Consider the following 23,974-nt stretch of genomic DNA (forward strand, 5'->3'; position numbering starts at 1 on the left):
ACAGGATGGATACAGACACAAACTCACAATCACAGAAGTGCAAAGAAAGCTGGAAACTCGGAAAGGGGTGGATTTTGGAGAGGGTTAATGGGGGTAGAAAAGACCAAGGTTGTGGAAGGGGGATGACCTGAGATGGTGGTGAACAGCCACCTTGAAGCCCCAGAAAATGATCCACAGGCTGCATAGGAACCACCACCACCACCTTTGGTTAATGGATTGTATCCAAAGTAAACTAGAAAGCATGTGAAAATGCAATTCCCATCAGCGTCCGTTTGTATTCAGTGGTCTTCTTCTTCTTCTTCTTCTTCAGTATGCTCAAAATAACGAAAAGTTTATTTTTAAATCCAAAATGAAAATTGATTTTATGCATACTTGACTTTTGAACTTTAGATCTAACAAAAATAATGAGCTTATAGCTTTTGATTGGTGAATCAATTGTGACCCAATTTGCAAAATCTTTAAATTTCAGGTCAATCGGATGAAAATTGTCGATTTTATGTGATGTTGACCTTTTGACCAAAATGTTAATTTGTCTTTATATTCTCAAAATAAAGCTGTGTTGAAAATTTGATGACAAAACTCAAATGGTAAATGGAAATTACAGGTCACCTGGTTGAAAATTGATGATTTTATGTGATGGTGACCACCATCCGAGTTCCTTTTGACAAAATTATTAATGTCTTCTCCATATCTTTATTATAATAGAGCAAACGTATACGGTTATGTATGTTTATATGCGACGAAAACGTCTTCTTCTTCAAATAAAATTAACACCCTCTGAATTACGTTTAGACTGCTGAGACCTCTGACCTTTGACGACCATTTAATTCCCCCAAGACCCCTGAAGACTCAAAATACCCAAAATACCCCAAAGACCCAAAGGATCCAAAAGACCCTGAAGACCCAAAACACCATGAAGACCCAAAATGGTCAAAGATACCTGTCCATCTGAAACGACGTGTGGTGCGGCTCACGGAGTGGGCGGAGTCATGCCAGTTCTCATAATAAAGCTTTGGTGAAAATTCGATGATAAAACACAAATGGAAATTTCAGGTCAATTGGATGAAAATTGATGATTTTATGTGATGGTGACATTTGGATAAAATTATTAATTTGTCTTCTCCATATTATCATAATAAAGGTTTCGTGAACATTTGATGACAAAACTCAAATGGTGAAAAAACGATACGACCCGGATAAACACACAGACAAGCAGACGTGATTACAATACCTCATCTCCTGCTGTGCCTCGACTTTGTTTACAAACAATAACAATAATAAAAAACAGCAATATCTCATGGCCATAACACACATTCAGTCAAACAGAACAATCTTTATTCATCTCTGCAGTACAACTTCAAGAGTTTAAAATATAGTGCAAGTTCAGCATTCGGAGCAGATGGATTTGAACATCCTTAAGAGCAACGCGGCGTCGAACCACGAAGCAAAAGTGCATGAAACAAAACACGCAGGGAATTCAAAAGGTTCTTTAGACCCAGAATACTCACACGGGTCAAAGAACTGCAATCATTTCAAATACAGAAGAAAACAGTATATGATTATCAAGAATAAGGATGTCAATCCTAATGAAATGTACGTGAAAAATCGTAATTCTCTAAATCAATAGCAACCTCAAAGAGCTAATTGGCGAGTTTACTACCACCTCGTTAGTCAAGAAGGGAATGAAAGTGCATTTGGCTCAGGTGAATATACAAAGCTCAGAAAGGTATGGAACAAAATGAAACCCACCATGACAGGTCCCAAAAATTAAAGCTCCACGACGTGTCGTGCTATCGTGAAGATGAGAGGTCGAAACAAATGCAAACAAACAACTGTTGAACACTGATGCGGATCAGAAGTCCTGTTTCTCATGAATCAAGAAGTTTCCGTCCAAAGCAAGTAAGGAAGGGTCCACACCACAAAATAGATGACCTTCAATTTGAACAGCTTAACCCAAGATATAGGGAGAGGTGTACCCCTGGGTACACCCATCCATACAGACCATGGGGTACACCTATCAAGGGTTGATCACTCATTCAATCTGACATCCACATGAAGGACTAAAATTGACAAGAAAAATAAACAACTCGAGTTTGCGCGATCTAACAGGGAAATGTACTGGCGCACGAGTCTTCATTCATGAAAGGGTACATGTCCACAGGATTGGAGGCACGACTGCATGATCCATAATGCAGTACCCCTTCCTTGTGCACTGTGCCCCGATGGAAATTCGATCCCGAAGTTCAAACCGGACAGACAGCACAGAATGCGAATAAGTTACAGCTAGACTAGCCTGTCGTCCTTTGTTCTTGAAACACGATTAGGCCCCGAGGTTCCCAATTCCATGTCTTCTTGCTCGTAGGTCGCTTGCAGCATTTTTGGTCCATGGACCACACAGCACAACCATTATTCAAATGTTTGCTCAAGCACATGGGAACATTCTCATTACTTCAGGCCTATACATTTCCAATCAAGTATATAACTTTATAAAATAAGGAACGAATTGACAAAATTGAAATGTACGCAATTATTCTGAGACTGGTCAAGTCAATCTTGGGAAATTCCCCAATTGGTTAAAAACACAAGAATAATCCGATCATTTTTGTCTTCAACTGTGGTTGTTCAAACGTCATTTTGACGGATGATGAATATTGAAAATCAATATCGAGTGAAAAAGAGGGTGTGATGGCAGACAGGAAGATCGAGGAAGTTGAAAGGGAAAGTCCCAAAGTTGTAACTTTTGTATATGCGGGCATACCTATAAGATCTGGAGACGGTGGCAACTGAAAACAACAATGACATGATGACAACAACAGCAGGTCTGTCAGAATAACCGAATCAGAAGGGTTGTGGGAGTGAAGAGGGTGAATAGAAGGATGAAAGAACTGAGGGAGGGGATTGGTGAGCAGATGAGCTGGATGGAAAGATTGGTAAAGAGATGGCTGAAGTGGGTAGGTGATCTGATACGGATGAAGGAATGGGACTTCCGAAGAGAGCAGATGTGTTGAAAGAGCAAAGTAGAGGAGAAAGGGGTAGACCGCGGGTGGGATGGGAGGAATGTGTGAAGAGGGCTGCAAGAAAGGTGCAGGTGGATGTAGAGTGGAGAGAAATGGCTAGTGATAGAAAGTGGTGGTGAGGTGTTGTGGACAAAGAAGAGCAGCAGCTCAGTACCAGTAGGCCTCAAGCCATGTAAAGGGATTTGAGGAAGAACACAAATCGAGTTGGTCCAAGTTACGGCTCAGCCGCACCAAGTACTAACAAAGTCTCTGTGAAAGCAACAGGTCGCTCATGAGTTTGAACTTCTCAGCTGGGACAAGGCCGGCACAAAGATCGGGGTCTCCAGAGCGACCCGTGCGAAGGGAACAGAGCAGCGCCGTGCGACAGCCTCCTCTGCACAGGCCTGGTGGGTGGCCTGTATGAAGCAGAGCCCAAAACAAGTCGAAGAGTGAATAGTCTTTCTGCATACGCACTACCAGGTCGTCCCAGGCTTGTGGGAATGCGTTGGACAAGCCAAGAACCTTCCTGGCACTATAAAGAAGGTGCCAGGTGGGCTGTGATTTACCGCCGCTAGCGTTTGCCTCGGAGAGATTTAGGAAGAACGTATGGTGGTCAAGAACCATACGGGAGCTGTCTGGTCTGTCTCCGTCCACCTCGTACACACGATAACCTGGTGATGGGTGAAGCACACGTTGGAATGACAAGGATGAACAGATTATGTACCGCAAACGCTATTAAGAGAGATTGCACGGATGAGGTGGACGAGACGTAGATATGCAAATTGGACAAGATACCTGGATTGAGGTCATGGAAGGTAGTGACGCTGGGTGCAAGGAAGGCAATACCGAGTGGACGTTTCAGCGTCTGCTCATCGTAAAAGACCTCAAACTTGTCAGTATGAACGTGACCAAAAAACTGCCCTGCAATTGTGCTTTCGTATCTAAGGAAGAAGCTGATAAAAATCAGAAACGAGCAACAAACAAGCAACCAAGGGGTAAATACATTTATACAACAAGTCTACCTCATGCAGCATTGTTTGGAAAAAGCAGGGCCCTGTGGAAATTCCGAATAACGTTAAGCATGATGTAAAGTCCTCAAACCCCCTCTCGCACCTCTTTCCCCTCTCTGCCACCCCAACTCTGTCCTCCCCTCCCCCTTTCTTCTTCAACTCCTCAAATCTCCAAGTCCTCAACTGTCGTTCCCTTTCTGCCCCCCACCCCAATCATGTCTTCCCCTCCCTTCTTCTTCAAGTTATCAACTGTCCACACCTGTTTCTTCTGCAGGTCAACTCCTCCTCACCCAAATTCCAAGTCCGCAGCACCCCTCCCCAAATTTCCCTCTCCCAAATCTGTCCTCCCCTTCCCCTCTTCAAGTCCTCAACCCACCCCTCCCCCCAAACCCCAAGTCCTCATCCTCCCCACCCCCACCCAATATCAATTTTGTTTTATACTTTATGGTATCAAAATATGCACTCCCTCCATGAAAATATTCTATATCAAATTTTAATCAAAACTTGTTTTTATGATAGACGACGCATTGCTGCATCTGTTACGGATTCGTCACTTCCGCTGTTGTGGTTTTCATCCACTTGAAACACTTCTGGTTCTATGTATTATTATTATCATTGTTTAAGTGAAATGGTCATTAGTATTATCAAAATGTAAAAGGGTTAACTTTAAATGAAACAGGAAACCGGATCGGGAACCGGAAGACAGAGAAGAGGAAGAAGGAGGGCGTGGCGAGTGAAGTCGGACAAGAAGCGAGTAGCTTCCAGCTCCGTAGCAAGCGTTGTCGAACGAAAGTCGCGAGTGAACTTTGAGTTTCCTTGAAAGGAGTTCCTGCGATAGGTGTTATCGCTGGGGGATTGAAAAACCTGCGTGGTCAGGTTTGGGCGTTGCGATTCTGAAGAATCATCGCTGGGTCGTGTCGACTCAAGTAAGAGCCGTCAGCCATTTTGACACTCGCGCTTTGTTCAGTAAAAGGTCTTGGCTACGCGTCAGCTTTTTCACCATCCTGTCGTCTGTCGGGGATGTGTGTGCGCAACGCTGAGTTTGAAGTTTAAGTGGCGGCTCGCCGACTGAACCGGGAACGTTCGTATCTGGAGGGCGCCTTTGGGATTTCCCATTCCGCCGCGAGTTTGCCTTTGGTTTTGGACCACATGACTTTTTGCGTCGCTTTGACCGCCTACGCCTGAGAGCTGCGTCGGTGGTGCGACTGCCCTTGCCATCCGCACGGGATTCTGGTCTCGATTGGACAGTTCTAGCGATCGCTGGAGCGAGTCAACTTCGTCTTGAGGACGGGAAAATAGAGACATTGGGGAAGGTTTTTCCACTCAATGGGAACACCGTGAGTTATCCTATGCTAGTTGATGGTACCATCATAAGATGTATTGAGTGTACTTTTGATTGCTATTTGTTGTACCGTTATTCTTGTGTGATTTTTAATACAATATTTGTTTGTTGATAAATCATTGGTGTGGTTTCACTATTGGTTTCTGACACAGAATAACATATTTTTCTGCCGTGGCTCCTCTCGGGGCTCGGAGGTACATCGTGACCAGAGGCTCGGGGAGGAACACGTAACACATCTTCAAACTTACATAAACCCTCCCTTTCTTTGGGCAGTGTATAAGACAACAGAACGCTCCCGAAAATAAAAAATAAAACTGGGCTTACGTACATAATGCGCATATATAATACTTTGTGGCTATACAGCTCGGATATATTCCAATTGCACTTATACCCTTATTACCCCTAGGCTGACACCATAGGTCTAAAGCTTAAGGCACGAAGCCTGAGGCCTGCAACCTATACATACCATAACCGACAGAACCAAAATGGCAGACATGTGATTTTCCAGATTACACTTGTGGGTGGAGTCATGCCAGCTGAAGCCTACACCAGAAGGCTTCAGACACACGTAACCATGAAGACAGCTTCATTATGTTTTCAATATCTATCTTCTATATATAGAAGAGGGTTTTTGTTTGTTTGTTTGTCTGCACGCGATAATCTCCTGAACGGTGAAAGATAGGAGGAAACCTCGAAAACAAATGTCGGGAAGGGCCCCGGGAAGGTTATAGGCTAAGTGGTGAGGCTGGTCGAGGCCGCCTCGGCCAGGCTGGGCCCACTTCGCAATTAAAAGCCGAGCTGAATTATAGTAGTCAATCTTCTACGGCCGCGAGTAAAAGCTGAATTATAGTAGTAAATTCATTCAAAAAGAACCCGGGCAACGCCGGGTGCATTCGGCTCGTACAAGATAAATAATACATAAATAAAATAAAACAAATAAAAATTATACTCATCACAAAAATTACAATTTCTGTATTTTATTGTGAAGTTTTGCTTCGATCGATTGGAACAGTTTATGGGGCAATTACTATTGCTCATGGATGGGAGTTTGCAGGCCGTGCATGAGCAATCACAATTTTCTCATAAAATCGTTTGGTGGTTTCAGTCAGTTGAGTAAGAGTCGCAAAATGTGAACTAAGTTGCTCATCCTAGAAAATATCGGACCATGATATGATGATTAAGCCCTGGCAGGCAACAGCATGCCTCGACAAGCTTGGGACTGGAGGCCGTGGGCAGTCGTGTGATTGGTCACTGAGGGCAGAGGGATGCAAAAGTGCATGGAGCGAGAGAAAAGAGATTGACGTGCAATGCTAAGGCCATGAGATAAAGGAAAGAGGACAAATCAAAAAGCACCACAAGATCACTTCGCTGGAATCGATTTGTGGTTCAGCGCGGAAGGACCCCTGAGCACGCGATAATATTACAGCAAGGCATTGTAGGAGATTCCAAGACAAGGTGTATCAAGTAGATGATTACTACTGAACAGACTGATGGGTGCACTCGTGAGATTTTTCTGCCAATCAGAAGCGAGGATTTGCGGATTAGTATCATTGGCCCATCTCATGATTGGAGGAAAGCACTCCAACTTGCCCAATCAATCCAATCACTTGCTTTGGAAAAATAGATCAATTCTGTCAATGAAACAAGGCAGAAAGTCTAATTTCCAAAGCACTCACCCCATGGACCCCAATAATCACTTTATATATGGCATACAGGAAGATGAAGAGCCCACCTGTTGATGATACGGTAGTAGTTCCAACTCCAGGTTTTGCGGCACAGCCCTGGTGGTATGTGCCCAATGACGTGCACCTGTCACACAGAGAAAGCATATCATTGCAACAGACATCCTCTTCTGCTTGCCAAGTTTACCACCTACAGCATACAACGCTGTTTTCATACCAAGGTGTCTGACTTGTTCTGCAGGTGCAGCCAAAATGCTACTATCAATGGATTTCTCTCTTCTCCAAAAGTGCAAGTCCATATTGGGCTGAGTCTTGTTCCTCGTATGTAAATTATGTTTTAGATACTCTGGAAGATACCTCTAGAGTCTAGACTCTTTTCAGATACCCCTCTTCCTCTTTCCACTCTAGACTCCACAATATGCCTCACAGCACCACATTCCATCAATAGGCTGGCAGCACCACATTCCACCAATAGGCAGGCAGTATCTGCATAACTCTCTGCTGGTCTGGAATTTATTAGATGCTGATCTGATAAATGGAACATGTCCTTTCATACTGCAAAATCCTGCTATCTTAGTGTCACTCTGTAAGGATCATTAAACGAACCCACCTGTCTACATCCATGGTCAACCACTGGAAGATGTCCAGTTTCTTTAATGTCTTTGCCTTACAATCAGCCGTGACTTCTCCTGTACTGACAACATATCAAAGTCAGACTGTAAAGCCAAAGCCGCTGGGTAACCTCTGTCGTTCAAAGTCATTCGTTGAGAAAAAAATTCCGTAGCTCACTGGAGTATCACTCTCTCCTATGGGCTGGTGACCCCACATCACATCTGTCACTCCTGGATTATATGGAATCTGAAGCTCTCAACATTATTGGCATCTCCTGTGGTGAGACAGATGTGGTACAAGGCCTGTTGCTCAGATTGAACTGCAGACTAGCTATTGGGCTGTTTTTTTTTGTTTTTTTTTACTGCCTCTCCTCCTATCATGTCCCTCCCTCAACACTCCGACACTCCCTGGCTCATAAAACCCACTCCTTTGTTTACCTTTTTCCTGTTTGTGGAACTACCCGAGACTGTTCAATCCCACTCTTCCCTCTCGGGCTTTATGTTGGTGATTCACTACCCTCATGTCATCCCCAATCCCCATTCACTGCTTGTGATCTTCTCTACCACAATTAATGCTACCCAACCCAACCTTCTTGCAGGTTACAATTTCCTCCCCTCCTCTCTTTCCTGTTTTTTCATTCCCTTGCTTGTTACTTCATCTGTGGCCTCGTTCACCCATTGCCTTTTTGTCATCTGTCACCTCTCTCTTCTATGACCCATAGGGCAAAGCTGTCTAGAACAGTGTTTGTTTGTATGTATGCATGTAAGTCCCTCACAAACATGCACCACTCAGAGCTGAGCATTTGGTCACATGACAGGGGTGATGTGGTGTGATTACGTCTGTGATGTCATTACGGCGTATGACGGCTGACTCCACACACCGCCTTTTAATTTCAATGCCATTCAGTCCCAACATATCGTCAAACTGGTCATATATCACAATCGTCATGCTCTGCCTTTAAATTTTTCATTCAGTGTAAAACACAAACAACCCGATTGTTAAAATGATCATCAAATATCAAAAGCATCGGCATTACGGGTCTTCCAACGACACAGTTAAGCATAGGCCTTAGGCTTCATGCCTCACATTCAGGCTGATTCAGGCAAATTAACATTGGTTTATAAATACAGTAAAATAGTCTTCATAATAATAATACAGTAAATATAATAGTACCATTGCAATGCCTTTGTAAGGTCCTGAGTTTGAATCCCGTTCAGCTGTTGAATTAATAACAGGTGGGCCGGTGGGGTTGACTCAGCCAGTCATCCTTCCGAGGCCGGCAGAATGAGTACCAGGGTACTGGGTCCTCTCTCAAGGAGGTTGGTGACGGGATTTGCACTCCCGCCGCCGTAAAAACACCTCATTCCGTAGCACACACAATGGTGTGTGTCGGGATGGTGCTTCGGAGTCGTCCAAGGAAGCAGCGACATGCTGATCCAGCGTACGCTCCCATATATATATATTCCCTTTGTCATGACTCCACTGTTACTGGATTGAATCGGTGTATGGTTCATGACTCAACCAACTCATCCACAACGTTTTGTCGTAATCCATCCACAACAATTTGAAATATTGTGCTTTATATCATGTTTGGTCCTATCTCTCAATGAGGAAGAATGACTTACAAAATGTTAAAATTCTCATATCCAGATCTGGAGCTTCACCAAAATCGAATCAATTCGACCTTGTCACACACTACCAACCTGTCCACTAACTTTCGTCCAAATCTGTCCAAACCTTTTGAGATAACCTGCTCACAGACAGACAAACAGGCAAACAAAGGGGGAAAATATAACCTCCGTCCACCTTCGGCAGCAGAGGTAAATATTACCTTGAACCAGCAAAGCCAAACTAACCTCGCAGTTAACCACTCACCTTCTCACCAGCTGTCTCTGCTGCCTGCAGGACATCAATAAACCAATGCAGCTGCCCTGCAGGGTCTGTGTCATTGATAAGCAACCAAAAGTTTTCAGCTGAACAGAAGTTCATGTTGAGAGAAACCACACGCAGGCCTGGCTTCACCCGGGCCGTGTAGAACCCACCAATCCTGCGCTCACAAACCACAATTATAACCATTATCCACAAGTTTGCCAATATTTTGGAAAGTTTGCGTGAGGGAAGGGAGGGAAGTTTTGGGATGAAGGCAATTCCATTACAAAACTGGTATACAAGACCCATGGGTAGACTGGAAATGAGACTTCACCTAATGGTGTGAAGGGCATCATTAGGCAGCCACCGTGACCAGTTAGAAGCCATCTCCTCATAAAGCCAGGACGACGATAGATTCCCGGTGATAAACGGTGGTGGGAAGCTATTGACCGGGGTGCTCTCATGGTTGCCGACAGCAGGGAAGACCCTGACGCGAGCCCCGAAATGCTGCCAAAAAAGCCCCGTGACTTTGTCCAGCGCCCTCAGCTGGTCCATCCGTGTCTGTTGCCAGATGTTGTGTGCTGGGATGTCCCCGGTCCAGTAGACAAAATCGAAGGTCGCATTTGTGGCGATGTGTTGCAACATACTTTCAATAGTGCGCATGGGCATGTCACATTTCCTGTAGTCTCCCCAGTAGCCTGCACCCACGGCACCCGGAGCAGGAAGCCCATCACCCTCGCGGCAGCACAATGGTTCACCACACTCAGCATTGGTCCCCTGGAAACAAACACATCAGTCACCATACCAAACTATCTCTTAACGGCTTTTGTAATTAGCCTATCATCTTCTTCTATGGTGGTGTCAGTCATAGTGGTGAAGATGCTGGACCAGCATCCCAGAGATAGTAGTTTCAGAATTACATCACCAACAGTTGGTCAAGAAAAACCTGAATGCGCATTCATGACCTTCGAGAAGGGAGTAATGGAGCGGGGTCTGCACCCATGATGCCAGTGCATACTTTAACGACTCAATACCGCAGTACTGATCTTATCTGATCAAAATACCCTAAAATTAAAATATTACACAATTTTAACAGCTTCTGATCGAATGAGCAATAAGTGATATTAACACGGAGCTGATGCCCCAGGTCCCCACCTTTTGGATGGTCTGAGGAATAGATCTGCTTAATATGAAAGCTAAATCTTGAACGGTTTTTGAAATATTGTGTACACAAGCCAAGTTACTGAGATGGTTGCCATGGCAACATAATTCAGCCGATCTCAGACGTGATCCAATCAGGTTGAGAACATATCACGAGAAATAGATAACTGCAATATGAAAGATAAATGTTCAACAGTTTTTGAAATATCGTGTAAACAAAAGTACATGGACGGATGATCAGTCTGGGTCGGTCGGTCAGACGGAGTTCATTTTAGCGACCCCCGTCTCCGACCCTGTCAGAGGAGCGATTCCCTGCTTGTACGTCCTGCCTTATGGGATGACTGAGGAGGTCAACGACCCAGAAGTGCCTTACCAATGGACACTGGCAAATATTAACCCGATTGACCCATATGGGGAATTAGAACACGTGTCACGTACAATGTGGGTCACGCTCACAACACCATAGTACAGTATATTGATAATGCACAGTATTACTGAACCGCTCTTTATCAATATTACAGCAAGGTAAAAATCGAAACTGGTCACTCTAAACAGAGACCAAATCAGGTTTGAGGTATTCAAGGGCATGATCTTTATTATTCAGCATTCAAGGGAGCAACACATTGCTCGGAATAAATATGGGATCAGAGTGCAGTTTGAACGATACCTCTTTATAAGCCGCATCCCAGTGCACGTCGGTGATGAACAAGATCCGATCAACAGGTGTACCGGGTGGCGGTGGAACGGGAGGGCGCACAGGGGGTTTGGGTACTCCCGGGAAACGCACGGTCCAGTTGCTGGCACCACCATTCCAGTGTCCGCACGAGTCACCGAGGAGGAGGCCGCAGGCAGAGCGGGGTGAGAGCAGCGAGCGGGCCAGCACCGTGAGGACGTCGTGGCGGAATAACTGCACAGTGTCCGTACACACCTGGGCAGGGGTTGTGGAACCAGTGTAACACAGTAAAAATCATACTCCTTACATAAACAAGAGACAAGAGAGCTTCGTAACACTGCACTTGCATTTCAGGGAAAAACAATCAATCCATGGGCCAACAGGGCATGTACGGTAAACGATTATAAAAAGGGTTCATCCTTCAATAATAGAAAACATAAACCAACAACTTCCCCTTGGTGTGTAATGTGGTGCTCAAATAAACCAACCCTATAACTGACTGTATAAACAGCTGATTGAAACACAATCTTTTCGTTTTTGATCCGTTTAAAGTTGGAACCCCAAGATGCGAGATGGGACAGCCACCAAAATAAATGACAATCGGTGGATGTACAACTCCATTTACAACCAGAATGCCAGACAAACTACCACGCAAAACCAAATCCCTTCCCCTTGCTCCCCTTCAAACCATCACCTACCACCTCCCCTCCTCACAACCTTGCCCTCCCCTCAGCACCACCACCTTGCCCCTCCACCTCTGCACCACCACTCTCACCCTCCCTCTCCCTCTGTGCACCACCACTCTCACCCTCCCTCTCTGCACCACCACTCTCACCCTCCCTCTCTGCACCACCACTCTCACCCTCCCTCTGTGCACCACCACTCTCACCCTCCCTCTGTGCACCACCACTCTCACCCTCCACATCCCCCTTCCCTTTCCCCTTCTGCACCACCACTCTCACCCTCCCTCTCTGCACCACCACTCACCCTCCCTCTCTGCACCACCACTATCACCCTCCCTCTCTGCACCACCACTCTCACCCTCCCTCTCTGCACCACCACTCTCACCCTCCCGCACTGCACCACCAGTCTCACCCTCCCCCTCTGCACCACCAACTCCTCCGTTCACCACCATCGGAATTCCCCTCCACCACCATCCTCCCCCTCCCCATCTCCCCCCACTTTCCATCACCAACTTCACTCGTCCATCCCGCACCACCACCTTTCCTCCCAACCAACTCTCTCCCATACCTTTCCACCTCACCAGCAAACACTCTCATACCTTTTCACCCAATCCTACCACCAAACACCCCAATACCTAACCACCCACCACCAAATACTTCCATACCTAACCACCCACCACCAAATACTTCCATACCTAACCAGCCACCACCAAACACCCCAATACCTAACCACCCAACACCAAATACTTCCATACCTAACCAGCCACCACCAAACACCCCAATACCTAACCACCCACCACCAAATACTTCCATACCTAACCACCCACCACCAAATACTTCCATACCTAACCACCCACCACCAAATACTTCCATACCTAACCACCCACCACCAAATACTTCCATACCTAACCACCCACCACCAAATACTTCCATACCTAACCACCCACCACCAAATACTTCCATACCTAACCAGCCACCACCAAATTCCCTAACCATCCCTGGCATTCCACCAAGCATACCGTGCTATCGGCGATGTGCAGACGTATACACAGCTTGCTCAACGCCGAGGCCACAGCCTGCTCGTCAGACTGTAGAAGCAGCGCCGTGTCCAGGGTCCACACCGCAGCGCGGCACAGGTCGCAGGTCCAGCGCCATTCATGGGACTCCGCCGGCCGGGAGTGAACGTCAGACAGCGCGACCAAAGTGAGCAGTGAAGCCAAGACGAGCACACGACGCTCCATTTTGAACGGGGAAATAGTTTTTTTTACCAGTGGTTTGTGGAGGGACATCCGCTAACTCATAACCATAAACACACATTCCACCTCAAACTTCCGCTTCCGCTTTTTTTCTTCCTTTCCCCGAAGCCCGAATGAATCGCAGTCAAAACAAGCCAAATGTTTCCACTTATCAAATAAATAAATCCTCTACTTTCTGAGTTTCTTCCGTGATAATTTCCTTTGTACATAAAAGTAAACGAAGTACAGTACAGTACTTATTGCCTACATTACTGTATTTACGAGAGGGCAATGGTCGGACTATCACACCAACTAGCCCAACATGGCCACCATGTGGTGCACGAAAAATGTCACCCGAGACCTCGATCAACACAATGCCCAGTCTTCGGGTATCCAGATCTTGGAGGTATGTTACAGACACCTTTTGATTGTTGGTTTTCATTGGTTGATATATTTCCAATTTAATTACCGTACCTCCGCCACCAAAGGTGGATGGAGGTGATGTTTTCACCCCCGTCTGTCCGTTTGTGAACGAAATATCTCAAAATGTTGTGGACGGATTCGAACGAAATTTGGCAGAGATGGAGCGAATGTGACGAGGACGAAATGATTCGATTTTGGTGAAGATCCGGATTCGGATCCGGTAGTGGAATTTTTTAAGTGATTCTTCGCCATTGGGAGATCGGGCCAAAAAGGATACATAGCAGGATTAGTCCATGAGCGACTTGGACAAATTGTGACAATTGCTACCATGAGAGGGCACCAGGCTTTTTTGTTATTTTCTGTTAGCTCGATGTATCTGTAACACAAAACAACATGATGGACATTTCTGGAGAGTAGCTTAATGTCTGTAGAGCTAAAAATGTGAGATAGGGGTCGCAAAACAGAAAAATCCTCAAACGAGCATGTTTAAAGGTACAACTTCATCAAACCAATCGAAATTGTTTCCGAGACTCGTGGTACATCGTGATATAAGGTTACACGAACTACAACGTGTTAAAACTCAATTTAATATCGATTTTGAAGTTGTCTCAAAGAGTTTAACCATATTGTAGCTCATTATATTTTGAGCCAAACAGACACAACAATTTTCTTTCTTGCCCCTTTCATATGCAACATTTCCTCACATACATGACTCCAATTCAGAAGACAAACTAATGATGATTACACGCTATCTCCAGATACGCCAGTAATTCTGCAGACAATGTCCAATCTTGCCCCAGTTTTGTGAAAGCTGCTTGGAACTGGACATTCTCCTTCAGAAGTTTCAGAGCAGCTAATTTTCCTCGTCCACTGAATGCGCTGACGCTATCACAACCAGTGTACACATGCAGCCCGATCAATGAAGCACATACATTCTGACCGATGGCATCAGCTACTTTCTTGACATCAATATACCTTATTCTGGTTGCAGATCCACATTTGATGTACATGTCACAGTCAATCTTTCTTTGGAAGGCTAAACACAGAATAAATACATGTGTCCTCAGCAACTATGATGATGGATGAGTAGTTGCCAGAAGCATGCTTATCGTGTAGCAAGATCCGGGTAGCTGCTTCTTTTTGTGTACTTGCCAAATCTGCCACATCTGCCACATCTGATACAGAGTCACTGTTGAGTTTGAAACACTTTTCTCCACTTGTAAAGTATACAGTTCTTTGGGCTGGTTGCTGCCTTCGTTGCGGTTGCTGCCATTGTGTCAAAATGAAACGGATCAGTTTCATTTTACTTACTCCGCATGCAAGGAGACGTCTCCATTGTTTGGATCTTCTGGCCGGGCACAATGTTGGTAAAGCGGATTCCTTGGTCGGAACCCCTCAGTGACCTCTCTGCCCGTTTGATGGACATTTGGTGATACACATCAAATATCAAGTCAACCCTTGTGCTGCCTTCTGAAGCTCGGAGCATGGACACAAGCAGATGATCTGACAGTTCAGTATATAACTGAACAGTATATATATATATATAAGAACAGTTCAGTATATATATATATATATATAAGATACAGTATATAACTGAACAGTATTTTTTTTTTTTTTTTTTTTTTGTATACTGAATCGAGGCTCGTGAAAGTGAAATATATATATATATAAGAACAGTTCAGTATATATATATATATATATATATATATATATATATGTATATATATATATATATATATATATATATATATATATATATATATATATATATATAATATATATATATATTATATATTGTTGCGGATATGAGGATTGCATTTTTTTGATTGTGTGTATTGTATTGTGGTAAATTGTTGTGTAACATTGTTTGGATATGGCCCCTCCTGCCTCCAGAGTTGTGTAAAGGTAAAAAGGGCGTCCCGGTAGTTAATTCCATGAAACACCACATTGCAGGACACTATAAGACCCTTGTTCAGTAGTTTATATCCTTATTATGTGTTTAGGGTAAGGCCTTGTCGTCCCTTAACATGACACTCCATTGCACCAAGTGAAAGAGATAGATTCCCTTCATTCCCATTCCCAAAAACCTCCATTTCCCCTTTCGTCATTGCCAAGCCTCGATTGCCAATTACATCCCCTCCAAAGCCGCCATTGACCACGAGGCAGGGTTGGGGAAGAAAGGCGGGTCCCCACCTCGTCAGAGAGGGGAGGAGTGAGTCAGCCCCACTCAACCAACCACGAACAAGGGGTTGGACTTGGAGAGGGTGTGGAGAGAAACATCAAGGAGGTTCGCGAAGGTTGAGGGGCGGGGCCTATATAACCCGCAGCGGGACGTTCCCCAAAAGAGAAGTGAGAGGCAGGGAATACGAGAGAGTTGCAAAAAGGTCCAAGGCTGAGCTGAGCTGCGTGGAGTTGTTGCAAAGAGGAGCTTTTACGAGAGATGAGCTGAGATCTGAGATGAGCTATGACAAGAGCTGAGTTGTGAGGTCCAAAACCAGAGGTCATCCAGGGAAGCGCAAAAGCCTGCTATTCGTCACCTTGCTCGCCAGCAGCAGCGTCTACAGCAGCAACAAGACTCGACAGCCATTTGGGGCCAGGACGGCGGTTTTGAGCAGGGCCGCGAAGGGACGGCGGCTGCCGAACGCGCCGATCGTGCTGCCAGCTCTGGACCTTCCTCTCCTTTCCAGCCATTCCCGCCAGCAAGTTCCCCATTCGTGTACGTGAGTTTGTTCTGTTCGTGCTGTCCTGGGTAGTAAACTAAGTCTGTATAAGCTAGTAATTTGCACTGTGTTACCTGCTTTTTCATGTCCCCTGTAAATAACCGTGACTGCTCTTTTTGCTTATGTGTGTGTAGATAATAAACCCCGTTACTCTTCTGTACGTCTTCTTCTTCCTCTTTGCATTCATCATCTTAGTCTTTTCCATATTGAGTAGCTGTGGCGCGATACGGCCAACGTCTGGGTGAATCGGGTGAGTCGGGGAAAACCTGTTCGGCCGCGGTACCTCCGCTCGGTAAATAACATCTAATCCGCGGACCGTAACAATATATATATATAAGATACAGTATATAACAGCATTTTAATTGCCAATTTGAGAAATAACCATGATAACAATTCATGCAAATATTGGTACATTCAGTGTCAGTTATAGTAGTGCTGTCTGCTTTCGAAGTCGATTACTATGGCAAATTGAAATATATTAAAATCTTAAGTAATCAGAGAAATATACTTATCAAATTGAACTTAAATAGTGTAAAGGGAATAAAGAGATTAATCATACCCAGCGTCATGAAACATGAGATGTCAGTAAACACTGCATGTATTGATGAATAATGCTGTATGGATTAATATGAGTAATGCCTTAACTAATGTAAATACCACTTAATTAACATTTAATAGGATGATGTTCATATTGTTAACAATTGGATCACTATGATTTTCATCATCCTTACATCCTATCACAATTTTATTCAAAGTTGACCTCCGTCAATGCCTATCCAACGCCTTCGGGACTGTATTAAGTGCTTTTAAAATGGTCAACATTGTGAGAGAGAAACAGTTTGATCAACCAATCATACAATGATTACATCCACATCATGAAAAACAACTCATATTACCATTTTTTGATTTTTTTTTTGAAAACATATTCTATGAAATTAGGCACCGCTTGGCCAAAAATCGTGAAATCTTCAAAGTCCAATAAAAAACTTGAGCTACCCTACTGAGAAGTCCATCATGCTGTTTTGTTATGTCGATGGGTATATAAATAAGATAAAACAACCAAAGTTTGGTGCCCTCTCATCGTAGCAATTTTTGGACGGGCTCATGGTCTAAATATCTCAAAAAGTTGTGGACGGATTTGGACGAAACTTGGTGGATCGGTTTGGTGTCTGACAGGGACAAATGGATTCGATTTTGGTGAAGATCTGAATATGGATTCGGATATGATAATTATTAAATTTTTTAAGTTAATCTTCACCATTGGGAGATCGGGCAAAAATGACATATAGCAGGATATCTCAAAAAGTTATGGATGGATTTGGACGAAACTTGTTAGACAGGTTGTGTGTGTGAAAAGGACTAATCGTTTCGATTTTTGTGAAGATGTGAATATGGATTCGGCTATAATAATTGTTTAATTTTTAAGTGATTCTTCACCATTGAGAGATCGGGTGAAAAGCGATATATAACATGATATTTAAAAAAAAGTTATGGACGAGTTATGAATAAACTTGGTGGATGAGGTGGTTAGGTGACAAGAACAAGCCCAATAGATTTTGGTTCAGGTCCGATTCCAGATCCGGCCTATCAGTGGGATACAAAACATAAACTGTTCACCAGGTGGAAGTATGCTCTCTACTGGGTGCCGTTCGCGTTAATCCTGCGTTTCTATTGGTCCTGCGAATGCCAACAAAGATCGTATTTGTCACGTTTTCTATTGACGTAATTACGTTACGGCTGTTGCTTGGCCCTATCAAACTTTTGTCTTCAAAATCAGTTTGAACTCTTAATTCAAAATGCCGAATTGTGAAACACGTCCTTCAGCGCAGAATGGTCCAACCTCACTTTTTCACCTTTATTCGCTTTTAAAATCGTTTCCAATCGTCCTGCCCATCACCTCATCATCCCCTCTCATTGCCTGCTCGTGGCTGCTCCACACCCATCCTCCACCCTGCGACCACCACAGCTGAGTCCCGGTTTTGTCCCTTTCCCTGTCTGTGATTGAGTCCAGTGTGTGGCGCCATAGATGTTACAGTTCACTGTGTATAATTAATTATTTATTAATAGCATTCTTAATTTCCCCTTCCATCCCACTGTCGAATTCCCCCGTCAGGGCAATCACCACTGTTTGTTGTGTTCGGGAATAAACCCGTTTGGTTTTAAAAAGGATACGGTTCCAGTATTTCTCCTCGGTTCCGCGCTCGCCAAAGCGCTCGCCATAAATGGATAGAGTCTGAGGGAGATAAAGCCAGTTCTGTCCATCTGTTCAGCGGTGGTGTTAATCACCCTGAACATGACAATATGTTACATCTCGGGTTTCCCGCGATCAGTGGCAACCGGAAATGACGAGCAGGCGAGCGAAAGTTGATGCTGTGGTGAATAAAGAAGTGATACTGTCTTTTCCTCATCTCTCTATAATTCCAGTAATCTCTGTGTGTCTGTCTGTATGCGACCACTGTTTCTCGACAACTACCGGTCCGATATACTTGAAACTTGCCAGGTATATTGCTGGGGACCCGAGGATGTGCCTTTTCAAGGTTTGAAATTAATCGGACAAGTGGTTCCCAAGGTATGGTCACCGTACTCGCAAGCCGTTCGCTTTGGCTTTGCGAATGGACCAAACCATTTCATGTAAATAGAGGGGGGGGGGGGTTCTGTGGTCGTTACTGCCACGTGGTTTCAAAGTTTTTTTTTGTTGTTGTTGTTTGCACGCATGTTTTTTTGCACGCACGTACGGGCAAGCACGTACGGGCAAGCACGTACGTGCGGGCACGCCCTAGTATGCTAAAAGAGGACAATAATTCAGCACAACCAGTAAGGGAATAAACAAACAGGTATATAGAAGATAGAGAGAGAGAGAGAGAGAAAGAAAGAAAGAAAGAAAGAAAGAAAGAAAGAAAGAAAAAAGAAAAGAAAAAAAAGGAGATGAAGAAAATGAAGCACTGAAAGCAAGTAATAGGATTGGGTTGGGAAAGGCTAACGGGATAATAAAGATCATCAGACAGGGTGGTGGATGACACAGGGTGGTGGATGACACAGGGTGGTGGATGACACAGGGTGGTGGTGTACTATCTGCCTGAACCCCGAGAGGGAAGAATGAGACAGAATGACCTATGTGTGGAACATGGCTTGTTTGGGTTTTTACATGCAATTTCTCACCATTTTCTGTGCTTACCGCACATCACATGGAAACTATTTACAGGTAAAGGATTGCACTAATGTGTTTGTGTGCAAATATACTCAGACATGTCGGACCGCCAATGCAGTGGATGACAATTGGATGACAGGATAAATCATAAATTCATTAAAATTGATTGATTGTTTTTGTAAGTTATCGACTGATTGAACTAATTCTCCAAGCAATGATAATTCAGCAAAATTTATTTTCCTTTTAAACGATCTTTAATAATTGATTGAAAAGTGGTATTAGCATTCTTTAATCCAGCCATTTTCCCTGAGGGCTTGTTTATTATTCTTTAATCCAGCAATTATCCCGAAGGTCTTGTGTATTATTCTTTAAACCAGCAATTTTCCCTGAGGGCTTGTTTATTATTCTTTAATCCAGCAATTCTCCCTGAGGGCTTGTTTATTATTCTATAAACCAGCAATTCTCCCTGAGGGCTTGTTTATTATTCTTTAATCCAGCAATTTTACCTGAGGGCTTGTTTATTATTCTTTAATCCAGCAATTATCCCTAAGGTCTTGTTTATTATTCTTTAATCCAGCAATTCTCCCTGACGGCTTGTTTATTATTCTATAAACCAGCAATTCTCCCGAAAGGCTTGTTTATTATTCTTTAATCCAGCAATTCTCCCTGAAGGATTGTTTATTATTCTTTAATCCAGCAATTTTCCCTGAGGGCTTGTTTATTATTCTTTAATCCAGCAATTATCCCCAAGGTCTTGTTTATTATTCTTTAAACCAGCAATTCTCCCGAAAGGATTGTTTATTATTCTTTAGTCCAGCAATTTTCCCTGAGGGCTTGTTTAGTATTCTATAATCCAGCAATTATCCCTAAGGTCTTGATTATTATTCTATAAACCAGCAATTCTCCCGAAGGGCTTGTTTAATAATTCTTTAATCCAGCAATTATCCCTAAGGTCTTGTTTATTATTCTTTAAACCAGCAATTCTCCCGAAGGGCTTGTTTATTATTCTTTAATCCAGCAATTATCCCTAAGGTCTTGTTTATTATTCTATAAACCAGCAATTTTCCCTGAGGGCTTGTTTATTAATCTTTAAACCAGAAATTTTCCCTGAGGGCTTGTTTATTCTTTAATCCAGCAATTCTCCCTGAGGGCTTGTTTATTATTCTATAAACCAGCAATTCTCCCTGAGGGCTTGTTTATTATTCTTTAATCCAGCAATTATCCCGAAGGTCTTGTTTATTATTCTTTAAACCAGCAATTCTCCATAAAGGATTGTTTATTATTCTTTAGTCCAGCAATTTCCCCTGAGGGCTTGTTTAGTATTCTATAAACCAGCAATTTTCCCTGAGGGCTTGTTTATTAATCTTTAAACCAGCAATTTTCCCTGAGGGCTTGTTTATTAATCTTTAAACCAGCAATTTTCCCTGAGGGCTTGTTTATTCTTTAATCCAGCAATTCTCCCTGAGGGCTTGTTTATTATTCTATAAACCAGCAATTCTCCCTGAGGGCTTGTTTATTATTCTTTAATCCAGCAATTATCCCGAAGGTCTTGTTTATTATTCTTTAAACCAGCAATTCTCCCTAAAGGATTGTTTATTATTCTTTAGTCCAGCAATTTCCCCTGATGGCTTGCTTATTATTCTTTAATCCAGCAATTCTCCCTGAGGGCTTGTTTATTATTCTTTAATCCAGCAATTCTCCCTGAGGGCTTGTTTATTATTCTATAAACCAGCAATTATCCCTAAGGTCTTGTTTATTATTCTTTAATCCAGCAATTCTCCCTGAGGGCTTGTTTATTATTCTATAAACCAGCAATTCTCCCGAAAGGCTTGTTTATTATTCTTTAATCCAGCAATTCTCCCTGAAGGATTGTTTATTATTCTATAATCCAGCAATTATCCCTAAGGTCTTGATTATTATTCTATAAACCAGCAATTCTCCCGAAGGGCTTGTTTATTATTCTTTAATCCAGCAATTATCCCTAAGGTCTTGTTTATTATTCTTTAAACCAGCAATTTTCCCTGAGGGCTTGTTTAGTATTCTATAATCCAGCAATTATCCCTAAGGTCTTGATTATTATTCTATAAACCAGCAATTCTCCCGAAGGGCTTGTTTATTATTCTTTAATCCAGCAATTATCCCTAAGGTCTTGTTTATTATTCTTTAAACCAGCAATTCTCCCGAAAGGATTGTTTATTGTTCTTTAGTCCAGCAATTTCCCCTGAGGGCTTGTTTAGTATTCTATAAACCAGCAATTTTCCCTGAGGGCTTGTTTATTAATCTTTAAACCAGCAATTTTCCCTGAGGGCTTGTTTATTCTTTAATCCAGCAATTCTCCCTGAGGGCTTGTTTATTATTCTATAAACCAGCAATTCTCCCTGAGGGCTTGTTTATTATTCTTTAATCCAGCAATTATCCCGAAGGTCTTGTTTATTATTCTTTAAACCAGCAATTCTCCATAAAGGATTGTTTATTATTCTTTAGTCCAGCAATTTCCCCTGAGGGCTTGTTTAGTATTCTATAAACCAGCAATTTTCCCTGAGGGCTTGTTTATTAATCTTTAAACCAGCAATTTTCCCTGAGGGCTTGTTTATTAATCTTTAAACCAGCAATTTTCCCTGAGGGCTTGTTTATTCTTTAATCCAGCAATTCTCCCTGAGGGCTTGTTTATTATTCTATAAACCAGCAATTCTCCATGAGGGCTTGTTTATTATTCTTTAATCCAGCAATTATCCCGAAGGTCTTGTTTATTATTCTTTAAACCAGCAATTCTCCCTAAAGGATTGTTTGTTATTCTTTATTCCAGCAATTTCCCCTGATGGCTTGCTTATTATTCTTTAATCCAGCAATTCTCCCTGAGGGCTTGTTTATTATTCTTTAATCCAGCAATTCTCCCTGAGGGCTTGTTTATTATTCTATAAACCAGCAATTCTCCTGAAGGGCTTGTTTATTATTCTTTAATCCAGCCATTTTCCCAGAGGGCTTGTTTATTATTCTTTAATCCAGCAATTATCCCTAATGTCTTGTTTATTATTCTTCAAACCAGCAATTTTCCCTGAGGTCTTTCTGTCTTTCTGTCTTCTACCGACTCCTCTCCGGCCTTGCTCCCCCAGCTCTCTCTGTGCTCTGTCCCCCAAATATTCCTACAGGTCGCACAAGATCTGCCAGCAAGCCTCTGATGGTTAAACTGCCGAAATCTCGGCTCTCTGCTCACCTTCACTCCTTCATTCCTCTTTTCTCCCGCCTCTGGAACAAACTCCCACACTCCCTTCAATCCCACTCCTCCCTCCAGGTCTTTAAAACAGCTGTTCACCACCATCTCTTATCTTCCCCCATCCAAAACCTTGATCTTTTCTACCCCCACTAATTCACCCCAGATCCACCTTGTTTGTAATTCCAACTTCTTTCCTGGTAGTCCTGGGAGTGTCCATATGTTTTATGCCTCCCCCCCAAAGCCCTCTCCCTCCCACAGATCTCTCGATGTCTCCATGTCTCTCGGTTCCTGCTCTCAAATGTTGTGTTTGTGTCCTTCCCCCTCTCTCCCCATCTTGTGTACCGCTCCCGATGTTATTTGTTTTATGTGTCGGTTTGTCGCTTATTTGTCTGTTTGTCGGTGTGTCTTTCTGTGTGATAAATGTTCGCTCTTTCACGAGCCTCGATCTTGTATACAAAAAAAAGAAAGAAAAAAAAAGGGCTTGTTTATTATTCTTTAATCCAGCAATTCTCCCTGAGGGCTTGTTTATTATTCTACAATCCAGCAATTCTCCCTGAGGGCTTGTTTATTATTCTTTAATCCAGCAATTATCCCTAAGGTCTTGTTTATTAATCTTTAAACCAGCAATTCTCCCTGAAGGATTGTTTATTATTCTTTAGTCCAGCAATTTCCCCTGAGGGCTTGTTTATTATTCTTTAATCCAGCAATTCTCCCTGAGGACTTGTTTATTATTCTTTAATCCAGCAATTCTCCCTGAGGGCTTGTTTATTATTCTTTAATCCAGCAATTCTCCCTGAGGGCTTGTTTATTATTCTTTAATCCAGCAATTCTCCCTGAAGGCTTGTTTATTATTCTTTAATCCAGCAATTATCCCTAAGGTCTTGTTTATTATTCTTTAATCCAGCAATTATCCCTTAGGTCTTGTTTATTATTCTTTAAACCAGCAATTCTCCCTGAGGGCTTGTTTATTATTCTTTAATCCAGCAATTTCCCAAAAGGGCTTGTTTATTATTCTTTAATCCAGCAGTTCTCACTGAGGGCTTGTTTATTATTCTTTAATCCAGCAATTTCCCAGAAGGGCTTGTTTATTATTCTTTAATCCAGCAATTTCCCCTGAGGGCTTGTTTATTATTCTTTAATCCAGCAATTTTCCCTGAGGGCTTGTTTATTATTCTATAAACCTGCAATTCTCCCTGAGGGCTTGTT

At 43.0% G+C, this 23,974-nt stretch overlaps 1 protein-coding gene across 2 annotated transcripts; it reads right to left on the bottom strand.

Moving 5' to 3' along the window:
- Positions 1-1,313: 1,313 nt before the first annotated feature.
- Positions 1,314-13,401, bottom strand: SMPD1 (sphingomyelin phosphodiesterase 1). Of its 2 annotated transcripts, none has more exons than XM_068132200.2 (7): positions 13,048-13,401; positions 11,340-11,600; positions 9,846-10,288; positions 9,518-9,689; positions 7,081-7,157; positions 3,792-3,937; positions 1,314-3,667 (listed from the first exon to the last, which is right to left on the bottom strand). In XM_068132200.2, exons 1-7 carry the CDS (start codon positions 13,315-13,317, stop codon positions 3,255-3,257), a joined length of 1,782 nt encoding a protein of 593 aa, XP_067988301.2. In that variant the 5' UTR covers positions 13,318-13,401; the 3' UTR covers positions 1,314-3,254. The 2 variants fall into 2 exon arrangements, with proteins under 2 accessions (XP_067988301.2, XP_067988300.2); XM_068132199.2 differs by having other exon boundaries at positions 3,792-3,949.
- Positions 13,402-23,974: the final 10,573 nt, after the last annotated feature.

Source organism: Myxine glutinosa, chromosome 12, assembly GCF_964187855.1.
Source record: "Myxine glutinosa chromosome 12, kmMyxGlut1.1, whole genome shotgun sequence".
Taxonomy (NCBI): Eukaryota; Metazoa; Chordata; class Myxini; order Myxiniformes; family Myxinidae; genus Myxine; species Myxine glutinosa.

Coding starts and splice junctions, on each gene's coding strand:
- SMPD1 (XM_068132199.2), bottom strand. CDS start 13,317: ATGTCCCTCCACAAACCACTGGTAAAAAAAACTATTTCCCCGTTCAAA. Junction 3,950..7,080: donor TACTACCGTATCATCAACAG/GTGGGCTCTTCA, acceptor GATTTTTATCAG/CTTCTTCCTTAGATACGAAA. Junction 3,668..3,791: donor CTTCCATGACCTCAATCCAG/GTATCTTGTCCA, acceptor ACCCATCACCAG/GTTATCGTGTGTACGAGGTG.